General features: G+C 34.8%; 1 protein-coding gene across 2 annotated transcripts in view; it reads left to right on the top strand.

Annotated features, from left to right (window-relative positions):
* The window catches only part of AP3S1 (adaptor related protein complex 3 subunit sigma 1), a 28,038-nt gene extending 12,932 nt beyond the window's left edge, over positions 1 to 15,106 (top strand). The window contains exons 4-7 of one of the 2 annotated variants that reach the window (XM_066568856.1): positions 334 to 405; positions 4,539 to 4,646; positions 7,566 to 7,607; positions 13,795 to 13,908. In XM_066568856.1, coding sequence (XP_066424953.1) covers positions 334 to 405; positions 4,539 to 4,646; positions 7,566 to 7,601 — 216 coding nt within the window. In that variant the 3' untranslated portion in view covers positions 7,602 to 7,607; positions 13,795 to 13,908. Of the gene's footprint in view, positions 1 to 333; positions 406 to 4,538; positions 4,647 to 7,565; positions 7,608 to 13,794 lie in introns of both variants that reach the window. The other variant, XM_066568855.1, reaches the window with a different exon arrangement.
* Positions 15,107 to 15,623: the final 517 nt, after the last annotated feature.

Genomic DNA, 15,623 nt, shown 5'->3' with positions numbered 1-15,623 from the left:
CTAATGAAATGGGAAGGAATACTTTAAATCACAGCTGAGAAAATTATAGGTAGGTTGTGTTACTGGTTTTTCAAGATGTATCTGTTTTTTGAAACTGTGTGACTTTAAGCAGAGTTTTAACCTAAATTGGCTTGTGCATACAGTTTTGCTCTCTACATAGATAACATACTTTTGACATAATGTTAATCACATAATTTCGGTAGATGCCTTTAATGCCTTAAGATCTGACCGCTGTTTAATTTCTGTATTTGCTTTTCTCAAACCTCACACCTAATGGAACTGCAGAGTTTTTGTTAAAGATTTACCTTTGGTGCTTTTTTCCCCTCTTTGCAGGTATTTGTGGAAACACTAGACAAATGCTTTGAAAATGTCTGTGAGCTGGATTTAATCTTCCATGTAGACAAGGTACTGTGATCACATCCTGTAATATTTTTATCAAGTAATACATTTGGTTCAGCTGATACTTGATATTAAACTCTGCTTTACTTTCCAAAGAAGGGTAACAAAGCTGATGAGGGGTCTAGAGAGTATGTCTTGTGAGGTGTGGCTGAGGGAGCAGGGAGGGGGGTGTTCAGGCTGGAGAGGAAGAAGCTCGAGGGAGCCACGCTGCCCTCTACAACCACCCTAAGAGAGATTGTAACAGGATGGGGGTTGGTCTCTTCTCCCAAGTAACCATGGGCAGACAAGAGGAGATGGCCTCAAGCTGGATACCGCTTCCCTGAAAGAGTTGTCAGGCATTGAGACAGATGGCCTAGTGAACTGATGGAGACACCATAACCAGAGGTGTTCAAGAAGCAATTGGACATGGCACTTGCTGCTGTGGCTTAATCAACATGATGGTGTTTGGTCAAATGTTGGAATGGAAGGTGCATTTAATATGCTATGATTATGTAATTGAAATGCTGTGTGGCTCTTTCTGTTTAAAATCTCAAAACGGACTGTCTTTTTTCAAACACTTAGAAACAATGTTGTTTGAATATTCCCAGCTATAAGAAACAAGTGTTTTACTTACTAATCTAGTTTAGAGAAATTCTCATACTATAGTCACCCTTCATTTAAAAGGACTTTGGCATTTCTCGGTGTAATACCTAAAATGCTGAGAATTTAATATACAGAATTTATTCCTTCAGTTGCATTTTGTTCCTACTGTTGCTTTCTGTGCATTTGCCTTTCCCCATCTGTGAACATCTTTCTGCATCAACAGCAAAAGATGTCAAAGGAAAAGATAGAAAAAGCAGACTGAAAATAATACCAAGTTAGGTATCTGAAAGAACCCAAAATACTAGTTAGATACTCTAGTAAAAATAATACATTTTCACAATAAAAGCCAGTGAAACCTTGAGTAAAAAAGCTCTGAATGTGACATTAACCAGTGCAGTGATTTTTAACTTGAGCGTAAATGAACAAAAGAATTCAATATAGAGACATGAACTTCTGTATTAAGGCAAGGCTGCCACCAACTGTACAGTAGCATTAGTTGGGCAGCTGTGACTAATTTGATGTCATCTTGATTCTTCCTTTTGTTTTCCCCGTCCAGTTTAAGTTCATCAGTATTCTTATAGGTCAGAGAACAAAACAGGAAGATGTATCTGTGAGAATTAAATTAAAGTGTTAAATTTTTTTTAAACTGCTGATACGGTCAACTTGTCAAGAACCATAATAAGGCACTGAGCCTTCAGAGTTAGTGCATTAACTTTCTCTTTCTTGTTAATATATTTCAAGTGTGCAAAAGGGAAAAACAGGAGCTGCTCCTGTTTGATCTTCACAGTCTTGGTTATAATGAGTGCTTATGTGTGGGTGCTGTTAGGGGTGAAATTTTTAAAATATTTGTATTTTGAGTGGTCTGATACTGAGAAAAGTGATGATTGGCTAAGTTGTTTGAATGAGAGTTGTTCTGTGTCTTCAGTTCTTGATGGAGCTGTGGGAGGTTGCTTTCTTGCAATTCTCTTGTGAGAGCTGCCTAAACCAACATTTTTTCTTGTAAAAAGATGAGGTGGCATGTAGAAGAGTTAAACTATGTAATCTCAACAGCTGTTGCTGTGTGGTATTTTATGTGGTATTTCTGTAAGGAAATATTTATGCTTCTCAGGTGTTTATAATTGTACAGGACTCAGCAGTGACTTAGAGTAACCTGAAGCCAAGACAGATGCTTATTCAAGAATATTGATAGAGTATGATGAATTCATTTGGAGAATGGAATATAGGTGGAATGAGTGTTTCTAATGTGCTGTAGCAGTTGAGGACTTGGGGTGTTGGGGAGTGTAGTTCATACAGAAGAGAATTTAACTTTTCTTCATTTGTATTACAAGCAGCCAAAAAACTTGCTATAGCTGGAGCAAGACATTTTCACATGTCTTGTGAGGAGGAGGGGCAGGTTTATTTCAGTCCTACTGAGTCCAAGAGCCTAATGCTTTCTGATGGAAAAGGCATCATTGAAAGCTATTATACAACTAAAATAATAGAATACATTCAGCTAGGGATGTAAGGGAATACTTTGTTTTTTTCACTGGTTTTTGGCACCTATTGAAATATCTCTGGGAGTATCATGATTTCTTGCAAGAGTTTATTATCTAACCAGATGAGTGAACCATTCAGAATCAAATTTCTTGAAGACAAGAAAATGTGTTTGCCAAATTTCCCTGAGAGAGTTTTTTTCTTGATAAATTCCTTCTTCTTTAGAATATGCATTCATGCTTTTAGAGAGTGCATCGAATGTAAATAGGAAGCACTCTTGATTTTTGTAAAAACACTTCAAAATTGTTATTACAAACCAGCAATTTCAAATTTTAGAAAGTTGATGTTCTCAACAGTCAGATCCCTTTTGGAATATAAGATATCTATTTGTTGTGCCTTCAGTCTTTCACTTAAATACTATTTTGAATACACTATTGTAGTCTCTTTTGCACTTCATTTCCACTTAATGCATTTTTATTAATGATTTTTTTGTTGTCGTTGTTTTTTTTGCAAAAATAGTTAGTGATTTTTTAAATAAGAAAAGATAGAGACAATAAGGTGTATTTGTACATTTAATATGTATATGCAATGAATTTTAATTTGAAAAGAAAAAACAGTTACTGTTTATTTTTATCTTGCTGCTGCTTACATATGAGCAAATGTATTTAAGAGCAGGGAGTCAATGGATTATGATCCTTATGTGACTTTATTAGTTAAGCTGTGATTTCCTTTCATATGGAGATTACCAAATAAAATTAATTAAATGCTGTTTAGAAAGCTGTCCTTTAAGTGGGGCAAGACAAAATAGTCAAGCTTCTTTAAAGCCATCTATGCTTTGAACATTTTTAAAGGCTATGTGTTATACTTCACTATTGCACTATGAAAGTAGGAAAAAATGCAGAGAAAGGTAAGAAGCATGACCCAAGGTATGGAGTGGTTTGCATTGAGGAAGAAGTTAAATATTCTAGATACTGGAGGCAAAGGAATAAGAACTGTATAGGAAGAAGAGTTTTGGAAGAGCACAAAAGGGCCTGAAGAAGGGCTGTTTTCACCTTAGCTAGATACATTAACTATAAATTTGTTTAGAAATACACTAAAAAGTATCAGAGAAACAAATTCAATTTTGTTTTTTAGGTATGACACAAAAGCAAGGACTGTGTTGGTTTTTGATTTACTGCCTTCTGATTATTTGATTTAGAGATTTACTTCTATCCTCGATTCATGGGGAAACTGGGAGAATGTCCAAAATAGTAGTTAAAATTATGCTTTTGAGATACCAGATTGTACATGTTTATTTCTGAAAAGTAGAAAAATACTCCTTGTCTTCAGATTTAAATACTAATATACTATTAAAATATTATACATTACATGGTAACCCTGGATTTTTGCTAGTAAGTGTGCAGAAGGATGCCTTTTTAAAAAGAAAAAAACCCAAACCAAGTCTTATTATGGTTTGAATGCGGACTCTGAAGCAGCAATTATGAACCAGAGTTTTCATCCTCAAGTCAGGGCTGCAGGGAGGAGAGATGTTCAAAAATACCCATTTCAGCAATGTCCTCAGCTGGTTTCTGTGCTCCTGCAGTTTGAGTCCTAGCTGTCAGTCTTAGCTGTAGGTACTGAAGACTCCATATTTATCAGGTGTCTCGGGAATGTCAATTCTACTTCTGAGCCAAATCTTGGGATCTGTGATCGGTGAGCGTCAGAGTCTCTTCCTTCTCAGGTGTAGCCCGGAGGAGTATTTACACATCTACTTGTGAGCAATTTGTTTAGTCTTGTAGGACCTGCTTCCTAGAGGTGTTACTCCTCTTGATGCTAACTCAAACTCTAATAATTGGATGGAAAATGGGAATAAAAAAAGAGGAATGGGAAAGTTTCTTAGCATGTGTGTAAGAGGTGTGAACAAAGAAGATACTGCAGAAAGGAATATGAAATGATGAGCTTTGTTTCCAGCTGGCTTTAGATTAAGTGCTAACATTAATTAAACGACTTACAGACTGTTTCCCTGTATCAAGGTACCTAGACCATTTTATCAGATTGTATGTAGGATATTTTTCATTTTTAAATTCTCTTTTGGTCTCTTTTAGGTCCATAATATATTGGCTGAAATGGTTATGGGTGGAATGGTTTTGGAGACCAATATGAATGAAATTGTCACTCAGATTGATGCTCAAAATAAACTGGAGAAATCTGAGGTAAGAGTGATGCACTGTGTAGTTTCTAAACTAAAAACAGGGTTATAGTAAATGCATGCTATATAATGCTCTTCGTCCTTCGTGGCTAACTAAATAGTGTAAGCTGCCTGCTTATAGTACCAAAATTTGCAGTGTATCTCAGGGTGCTGTACCTTTCATCAGAAGTAATAAACTGTTTAGTTGCTGCTGGTTAGATTTTACTTTTTATATCTAATTGCATTGTGCACCATTGCTATTAAGATACTTCTGTAGTTCTCTAAGTTTCTGTTATAGAAAACCTTTTAGTTCCAGCCTACTTGTTATGCTGGACTAGTGACTTCAGCACTTAAATGAAGTTAGATAAAGAAACGAAGTGTGTCTTCAAAGACTACATATTCCTGTCTGATAGTATGTTTCTAAGCACCTGAAATAAATAGCAGCAGAAATACTGCAACACAAGGAAATAAATTGGACTGAAGTGGACTAGAGAGACTTTAAAGCCCAGTTTTAGACACTTCAAAGTAAATATGAATTCTGCAATTTTGATAATCTGAGCCTTTGGTCTTCAATAAGTGAGAAAATTACATTCTGTATTCATCCATAATGGGCTAAGTGAGGGATCACATAAGAGTTTTGGGAATCCTTTTTCAATTCAACAATTGTTTAATTTGTGTTTAGGAAAGACATTTAGATTAAGAAAGGATCTTAGAATTACTTTATCTTTGATACAGTATATTACTGTCCCTTTAACGTCACCGTATGTGCCTTGTAAGCCAAAATGCTGCTAATATATCTTTGCTAAGTCTGTGCTACATTCTAAAGGATGGGAGTAATTCCACAGAGGAATACATCAAAACAATAATATCCAAGTTTCTAAACAGGCCTTTGCTTGAATTGGAGACTTTCTGAAGTTGAAGTCAGCTGAGCAGACTTCCAGGTGGCATAAATATGAACTAAATGACATTTTAGGAGAGGACCAAGAGAGCTTCTTAGTTCTAACTGAAGTGCAGTAAAGAGAAAAATGAATTTTTCAGTTTTTTTTGTGGTACAGTGTATACTGTTCTAATTCTGCAGTTTCAAGCTGTGCCACCTCAAGTTTTTTGAATGCATTTAATTCTTTGTTTTGCACAACTTCCAAACTATATCCGGTCAACAACATGTGAAAAACAATAAAAAGCTAGGTATGATGTGACACAATACATAGCTATATGCATCTGAAAGGATTCTATAGTAGATTTTGAACATGTCCAAAGTGTTCATTTTAATGTTTTTCTTGCACTCAGAACGAAACATTGAACACAGAGATGAATATTTGGAGTTATTCTCCTAAATTTTTATTATATTTGAATAACTTCTGTATACTTACACTTGTCCTTATTTGATAAAAAAGCAGTCATGTTCCCAAAAGCTGAACTTGCTCAGCAGTTGTGCTCTACCATGTATTATGTTCATATTGGTTCTATCTGAAAGCATTTAATTACATAAATTCTCTTACCAGATCAACTGTAGACCAAACTCTGACTAGTCTTCTGAAACACATCGATTCAGTGCAGCCAGCTGCAATACTTGCTGTGTTCCATTATTCATCAACAAGTCATTCTTTCTTTTAAGAGCTTTTAGTATAAAAGTAGATGGTAGGTGATCTGAAAAAACCCACGCAGAACTTGAAGTATATGCCAAGCGAAAGGAACTTGTTCCTTTACATTCAGCAATGAATTATAGAAGGTAAAGAAGTAGCAGTGATAAATTAAAACACTTGGTGACTGAGATGAAGCAGAACATTTCAGTCTGCTCATCACAAATACTTTCTTTTTCCTTAGTTCAGTGACTATTTCTTTTCAAATTTAACTGTTACTGTAATGCTGAGATACATCACAATACTTGATAAATGTTTTCTTAGATCATTAATCATTTGTTTAATGTATATCCGCAGAAAATTCCTGATTGCTATTTCTTTTCTTTTTGTCTTTTTGATCAAGATTGTAAATCTTTGAGTATGTCTTTCCTGAACACATATTTTCAAGACACAAGCAAATCCATGTAAATCAAAATAAGTAATAACTTAATAAATTTTGAATGCTGGTCACTAAGAAACCAAAACTAATGAATCTTATTCATTTTCTTTAATTAGAAAAAATAAAATACAGAAATTAGTATTAATGTAGTCCGTAGTGTATACGAGTGCCACCTGTGCCCCACAGCACTGTTGCTTTAGTCCCTTTGGCTTTTAGACCACCATCATGCCTCTTGCATTTACAAAGCAGCTATTTTAATGTTAAGTGGCCTTTTCTTTTATAGCTGAAATGATGAAACTAATAAAGCTGTAACTGGGTTACATTTTCAGAAAAATAGTTCAGTTTTTCTTGTGCCCATCTGGCTTTCAGTAATATACAAAATTTAGCTATTTAACAACAGGTATTTGTTTAGTTATGCACTAGGTTTCTAAACAGGCTTTCAGTTAGAATTTAGTGAAAAAGTCTGAATGTATTTATTAAATTTACATGTACTTACCAAAATTATCAGTTTGAGGAATTCGTGAATATTTTCAATAGAGATTAATTAAACCACTATAAGAGAGTCCCTAGCTTACATTTGTGATTGAGCTAATATTATTTGGATGGGCTACAAAAGAAACTATTTGTACCCTGAGAAATGTTGTATTATATGCATTTCCCTGCCTTTCAGTTTAGTGTTAATCTGTGAATGGGTTTCTGGTCAATCCTAAAGCCAAAGAATCATTGTGATAAAGGGAGGGAATTCTTTGGGAGAGGGGTCATTGGGATTTTATTCTGAGCTTCTGGAAGTATTGTAGGTAAACCTGGGCTACCTCTTCTCTAATTGGAGTGTTCAACTGCGTGTGATTTAGACTTTTAAGCTGGGCCTCATTTTTTTCTGAACCTCCTGATCTTTTCTGGCTCTTTCCATTCTTCTCTCTTACAGACCTTTATCTTTCAGTCTCCCAGACAGGACAGGTAGACAAAGGTATTGCTGACTTTTAGAAAAAAATGTACTTTTAACAAAAAGGGAAAGCAAAATGATGTCAAAGGCAATAAATTACGTAGGCCAGACTCAAAAATTATGTGTAAAAATACCCATACTAGTCCTTGTAGCCTACTTTTTGTGCTAGTTTCTTGTAGTTCCCTCATCTTTTTATTGGCTATAGTGTATTTTACTAGCTTCTCATTGACATCATATTTTTTATTTTATTTCTCTTCCTGCATTTTAGAATTTAACTTTTCTTTGTATCATTGTTAAGAAACAAAAGATTATGAACTTGTGTGAATATTAGCCAAAAAATCCTGCTTAATTAATGTCAATAAAAAAGGAACACACAGATAACAAAGTAAGATATGATGACATAATACAAATAACTCCTTTGATGGGAAAATTTTGTCCCTGATAATCTAAAATAAAAAATACAAACTCTCTTACTTCACCATTTACTATTTCCAGATAAAAACAAAGAACTTATACCTGCTTGCAAAGAGAAGTTTCAGAAAAAGCTTCAGGTGAATGAAACGTTAAAAATCCCAGCACCAAAACCAGCAAACTGAAATCGTTCTGTATAGAGAGAATAAAATTATCAGAGCAATTTGTAAAGTTGATGTAGAATTTCCAAAGTTGATGATACAGCCTTAAGGATGTTGAACATCAAATGAGAAGGGCTGTCAGCATGTACTCAACTTGAGATGTACATTTGCTGTCATTATAAACTGAATGTCCAGATTTTGGTCTAAGATATCCCGGCAACTGCAGTCCCTGAACATGAATGTTAGCAAAGAACAGAAGAAGGAGAAGGAGACTGTATGTTTGAAGTTCAATTTATGGTCAATGTCACCTGCCATTTGTTGTTTGAAACATTTAGTTTAGCTCAACAGTTTGAATGTCAGTCAGTGTTAATGGCAGTACTTGAAAATTAATTTCCACTTGTTTTAAGTCTCTGTGTATTCAAACTGCAGGTATTTTAAACAGGTGGAATCTTAAGCAATTGAAACTTATTTAATTTATTAGTATCTTTGCTCTTTACTTTTTATGTGGTCTTCCTAGGATAGTGTATGACAATACAATTAAGATTTAACAAATATAACTCCGCAGTTGGATTTAGTAGCACTGAGTTGTAAAAGCATTAACTAAAAATAGTTCTTGGTAACATGCAACACTTTAACCTAAATTTGAAGTATGCTACAGCACATGAAGAAAATCAAGGACGTGACCTTCCTCTGCCTAATATGTTAACTAACACTTGTAACATACAGTCTGTATTTTATTGGTAACACTAGGGAGCTTGATCTCAGATTTTTGGTTTGGTTTCTTTTTGTTTTTGTTTTTCTTTTTGTGCAAAGCTACTTTTCTTTTTCCGTGTTCTGCTCACACATATTCTGTTTTTATTTTTGGGTCTGGCAATGAAAAACAAACAAACAAATAATTAATCATTCCCATCCATTACTCTTTTTGTGATTCAAGTGCTTAAAATTTCTAAGAGTATGTCTTAAGTCTTCTTATCTGTTTGGCCTCATTTTGATATACTTGCAGACTTCATTTTGGTTTTTCTCTAATTATGTTCATTTATTTAACCTCATGAGCAGGGGACATGATCATTCCTTTATATTATGTATCGCATCCTTTCATGATTTCATATCCCTGCTGCTTTGAAGTCATACTTATTCTGAAAAGAAGCATTGCTATGAAACACCAGCAGCGGAGAGGTCCTAGTACCTCTGAAGTATCTGGAAAAGGGTGGCTTATTTTGCAGTGTTAGCCTTCATTATTTTGTTTTCCAGTAGGCTGTGGTTTTTTATATATTTATTTTAGTGCTAGCTAGCTCTGTGTAGAGTTATTTGGGATGATAGTTGTAACATTTTTATTTGTATATGTATATTAACAATGTTTGTGATGTGCAACACTTTACCCAGATTATCTGAATTTCTTTTTAAAGAGTAAAACAGGGTTGCTGGGATCACTTTGATATGAAGTTACCAGTTGGGCATTCTAAGAAAGGGTGATGATGAGAACAAAGAAAATTTATTCCTGTAGTGGTTAATAATGACCTAAGTAAATTAATGACAGCTTACGTTTCTCATTTGATAGATTAGGACCAGTCGAGTAAAAATCCTGTTATTAAATGTGTTTATTTCAATCTATGAAATAGTATCTTCTTTTGCGTATATGGTATTGCTCTCTAAAAGTATATGAACATGTTTACAAGCATTTTTTGCAATAATGGAACCTAAAATTTTAATACGCAGCATTTCAACATTAGAGCACATCCTTCAACAGCAAATGAATTTGAGAGTACAAAGGAGCTGTGGCAAAACTGTGTTGTATTGGCTCATTGTTATACCAGCTGTATGCAATTCATATTGTCTTTCTGAAATTGCATTAATTGTCTTAAGAAGCTTCACTTTCACTTGCTTCAGTCATTTGCTTGCTGTGACAGACGATTCATCATTCTCACTGCATGTTTAAAGCTTGCTACATGTTTTGTTTTTTCAAGTGGGACAGTTTTTTCTTTGCACGTCACCAACTTACCTGCTGAATTACATGATCAAAAAGGCAGGTGGAGCTTGTTGAGTTCAGTGTTACAGTGGAAGCTGTATTAATCAGGTTTCTCTAGAAAATGCCTCAAAAGCACACAGGGCTGAAAGTACTACTTGTTGTACCTTTGTTTGTAAATACAGTTCACTTCCAGTAAAAGAAATGGAAGGACTCTGCTACTAGTTCACTGCCTGACATGCTAAAAAGGAGTGCTAAGGAGTTAAAATATAATAGCATTTGAATTATATTTGTTATCCAGCTTGGGAGTTCAAGTGCTTTTCAGTCATTTGATCCATTAGACATTTTTTATGAGCTGCTTGCTCTCTCTTAGAAATGCTGTGTAAATGTATTGTGCTCGATAGGGTGGACATTAATTGTGCTAAATAGCATTCTGCCATGCATTTTATGTATACGCTATCCTTCAAACTCACTTAATATAGAGAATTCCAGGAGAAGAGAATGTAATAGCTTGAAAATCTCTACTCCAGCATGTGATAGTGAAAGATAATCTTGCTGTCAAAAAAAGAGGTAATCTGACAATCAGAGCAGTTTTGTCAGGGATGTTCACTGATCTTGATCCGGATTGGTCCTCATGAAATGTGACTGTTGGAAGTTATGACTGTGTAGGGGGGTGGAAGGGCAGTGGTTGTGTCAATTGTGGTATTTTTAATAATTCTCAATTGTGTCTCCATTGTATCCTATGCCATTGGGGCGGGAGGCAGGGACTGTAAGTCTGTATAAAGAGGATAGTAGCAGGTAGGTAAAAATAATAACCAGTTATACTAAAAATGTTATTTGTCCATTAAGAATAAATAACTTCCATTAAGTTAGGGTAAAAAATATCCATCCAAGCCACCCAGAAGGCACCTGTCCTTTGAATTGCCAGCCATGTGCTACCATGTCATTCCTTATTATATTTTTCTGGTTTCCCACCACTTCAGTTGTAGATTGTATAATTCATTGCTTTTAATTAATATTTTCATCTTCTCAGTGGAAAACAGTTTACATTGCCCTATTTTGCTTAAGGAATTTTTCTTCCATTACTGCAAATAGAATTTAAAGGATTAAAAGCATTTACTGTTTTATCCAATAAGACTTCACTGGAAGTTACCTCTTGATTTAAAATTAGTATTTCCAAGTTCTTAGTTATAACAGGACAGTGTTGGGCATCTTCATGCCTTCTGCACTGTTTTTTAGTAAATAGAAAGAAATTGCAGTGTTAATACTCCTCCTTTAACTTATTGCAGATTCAGGGGTATTCAGATTTTAGATACTTCCATTTCTTAATACTGCTAGTATTTTCCCCTTTAAAAAAATACTGCTATTGAAAGAGCCTCTGGGGTGAATGACCTGACAGACTTGGTGATGTTAAGGAAAATGAAGGAAAAAGAGGGTTTCAAAATACTTTTTTGCACTTTTTGAGTTTTACTTAGTCTGTACTTCTGAGAACAGATAATTCTGTTGATGATTCAAGTGAGAGCAAATTTGATAACAATAGAGATGCAGTTTTCTGAGCTATCTTCTCTGCCCCACGTGCTTTTCCTAACTTTGGCATGTCTCACATAGGAGGGTTTGACAGGGAAGATATGGTTAATGGATGACTTATTGCTTTCTGGTCTCTGTTTCTTCTTCTGGGAATCATCCCATGACTAAAGTCTAGGGATTTATGACGCTTTAGCCTTTCCATGTAAAGGGCTAGTTCAAAATCAGAAGCTTCAATCAGTTTTATTTTGATTTGGGTTATGTTTTTAAGGGGAGAAGGAAGAACAGTAGGTAGGATGTTAAGTGAAAATCTGATGTTAACTTGACTTTATTTCTTAAAAGTGAGTAGTAGAAAGGAGGAAGTATCTTTTTTTCATAGCCTTCAAAAAGTAGAGTTGTTATCTGACAAGTGTGTGGGGTGTCTGTCTCCTTTTGTGAAGTTGACCAGGTGGACACTGGGGAAGTCAGATGCACTCCTCAGTAGTTTTACCCTGCACTTGCAATGAATTTCAGTGAAAACCAACAATCTGAAAGGGTTATACTTTGAGTGGTAGTCATGTACCAATGCTTTTTAATAATCAAATATGACACAACCTTTTTTCTGCTTTCATTCTGCTGTATTTCTTGTTCAGAAATACTTTGTATGCAAATGGGCTGGTTTCTTCAGTCTTTGAAAAACCTAAATTTAAAGATCTTCCATTTCTACAGGTTTCGTCTTTTTAAACTAATTCCTAGCATCTTGCTTTGTTTCTTGTGGATTGCTCCTTTTTAGTGGACCTGTAAGATGCCACACTGTAAAACTAGTAAATCACACTGTGACTTTTTTTGTTTCTGAGTATTTTTAATCTTACTTTTAAAACATTAAAATAAAAGTTAATTCTTTTTACATATTCAGAAAATTTGTAATATGATACCTTTTTCTGCTAATAAGGGCTCTTCTTATAAAAATGTCCCATGCTTTTTTATTTCCTTGCAAAAATAAAAATTATTTTTACACTTCTGTGGCAAGCCTGAAGTAAAACCACTCTGCAAATTCTAAATCTGCATAGGGAATCTGAACTTTCAGGAGAAACATTTCCGTACCTAAAATGAATAGTCTGTTTTTTTGACAACTTCAAAAATAGTAGTAACACTTAACAGTCTTGTTTTAATAGTCCTTAAAATAACAAGGTTTTGAATAGGTGTTTTCAGAAGCAATAGGGAAAGATGATTTTGGTATGTCTTCAGGCCTCTGAGCTGTAAATTATTAGCATTTCATAATATACCCCAGTGTGCAAACTTGGCAGCTGCTTTAACTAAAAGCATAACTAAATGGAAGTCAGCAATTCTCTGTTGTAAAACTTGCATGTTTATACAGAAAGGCTCTAGTTTTGTAGGCAAAGACACTGCATGCAGTAGAGAACTTTAAAAACGAATAGGTGCTGTGTAATAGCACCTATGTTGTTGTGTAATGCTCAAGGGGATGCAGATATGTTAGTGTATAATTAGTTACTGTGGGAAATAGGTTATTCTAGTTTGGCTGTAGAAATAATCTCTCTGCATGCTCTTCATCAACCACAAATGCAGGGTGTTTATCCTTTTCATCTTAGTCTAAGTCACCTTGAAATACCTCTGTGTGTACATATATATGTATTTTTGTATGTGTGTGTGTGTATATATATATATACACACACAAGTGTGTGTGTCTGTGTCTGTGTTTGTTCATTGATTTGACTGACATTCAGCACCTTGTTACTTTGAGGTTACTTATTCTGAACCTGTAACCAATGCTAGTCAAGTGTGAACCACGTGAACTTTTTAGCATAGGTAAGAGGCAAAGGCAGCACACTGGACACCCAACACCTTGAGACTGTCTGTTCTGTGACATGCACATTACACGTGCTTGGATAAGCCTCCTGTTCCTTCCTCTCATACTTTTCCATCCAGTTGACATTACGCGTTTTACCATATAAAGAGGAATATGTGAACTGTTTTCTCTTTCTGGTTTAATATTTTCAAGTAACCCATTTCATTCCAAACACAATTACCATGTGGTTTTTCTAACTGTGTAACCATGGAAATACTTGAAAAGTTAGTTGTCTGTGTAGATTGCTGGTGAACCTTCTTGTGACTGACTTTGCCTGACTTGCATTTTTCCTCACTTTATATACAGGCTGGTTTAGCAGGAGCTCCAGCCCGGGCTGTTTCAGCTGTAAAGAATATGAATCTGCCAGAGATCCCAAGAAATATTAATATTGGTGACATCAGTATAAAAGTACCAAACCTGCCCACTTTTAAATAACATGGCTACTCCAGGTAATAACAAGGGAGAAATGTAATAGAGATTTACTGCGTAATTGTTTACTAAATAAACATGTCTTACTTTTACTGTTTGGATAAAACTCAAGGTACTGCATAGACATAACCTGAAAAATCAGTGTGTGGAGTTGAATGTTGCTTTTGTCTTGTTTGTGAAATTAAAGGAAAGGGGTAGTTCCCATGTGATTTCTAAATTACATTCCTATGCCCTTGCAAGGCATATCACCGTGTCTCAGCTGCTGCAGTATTTTGGGGAAGTATTTAAGATGTTCTTTACTTTGTATAACCTAAAATGCTGAAGTTTTTTGTATATTCACCAAAGTCTATAATTAGTGTGTTCTTTAAGTACTTCTGTTTGTCATGATTATTTAAGACCTAAGTGCAAATGTTGCATGAAAACATTTAACTCATGTTTTGTTAAATAAAATCATAACAAACTGGACTTCGAAATACCTGTTTTTTGAAGTCTACTGTTTGCAATAAACCACATTATTTCCTATTCATGGAGCCAATTGACTATATATTGACAAATAATGTTGTAGCAGATATTGATATTGTAGTTTAATCTCTGAAGGGCTTACACAGGGGTATTATGCTGAACATATTGGCTCTTTACATTTCTCATGAAAGCTGTTCATTATTATACTGAAGGAAAAACTATCTTTACGAAGATCTGATGATTTTTGTTTACATATACATGTTGATACTTACACAGTCTGATGGACTTTCACTGATGGTCTGATTTTGTCAAGGGGAAAAAATGGGCCCTGTGATTGCTCTGTCTTGTGAGAAGCACAGAATGGGCTGAGGACTTTATATTTGGGCAGCTCAAACCTGTACATGAGAGTCTATCAAATAATGTGATAAAGAAAGGCACTCTGGAAAGATAATTGGGGATACTCTAATAGGGTCTCTGTGCCTGATGACATTGTGATTCTCTGCTTTGAGAATTAGATTTATGAGACACATAGTATTGTCAAGATCTCAGAGAAATCTAAGTGCTCTCACCTCTGCGTAAGTTGCTCAGCCCTTAAACTCTTCTGTGATTTAAAAAACATAAAAGGGGGATAGTGATTGTTTTTTATAATCATGCTTTTAAGCTCTGTGTGATGTACAAGTCTGTTTTAATGAATAATAAAAATATCATTGGGATATTTAAGAATTCCTGCAAAGCCTTTTTTTTTCTCCAAAGAAGTATTTAGTTGATACTGTATATGAAAATGCAACAGTTCTCTATCAAGAACAACAGATTTCAGTCTGAGACGTCCTGCCTTACTTCAGATGTGAAGTAAGTGTTATTTTCCTTTCAGTTGAATATTGAGACATAGTCTATAGAATGAACTTTGAAGCACATCATATTTTCTGTTTGATCAACAGTAGCTAACATCTTTAGAAGTATTTGAGAAAGAAAAGAAAAAGAGAAATTATTTCTGTAGTAGAAAATCTTATACGATCCAACGAATTTTAATGTATTTCTTAAGGTGCGAGTGGGGAGAGAACAACTTCATGTATATTCTTGGTATTACATTTAGTAAACACTGACTAACATACACCATATTAAAAATGCTTTCAAAAACAGAGTTATTCTCTCCCAATCTCTCAAAGAGAATATTTCTTCTTCCAATGAATTTCTTAATTTGAGGCTTCTGAAAATTTCAGATGGGGTTTAAGTAATTAACTGCC

This window comes from Molothrus aeneus, chromosome Z (genome assembly GCF_037042795.1).
Source record: "Molothrus aeneus isolate 106 chromosome Z, BPBGC_Maene_1.0, whole genome shotgun sequence".
Taxonomy (NCBI): Eukaryota; Metazoa; Chordata; class Aves; order Passeriformes; family Icteridae; genus Molothrus; species Molothrus aeneus.
Note: the sequence above shows the minus strand (reverse complement) of the source record. Positions and strands in the feature narration are given on the sequence as shown.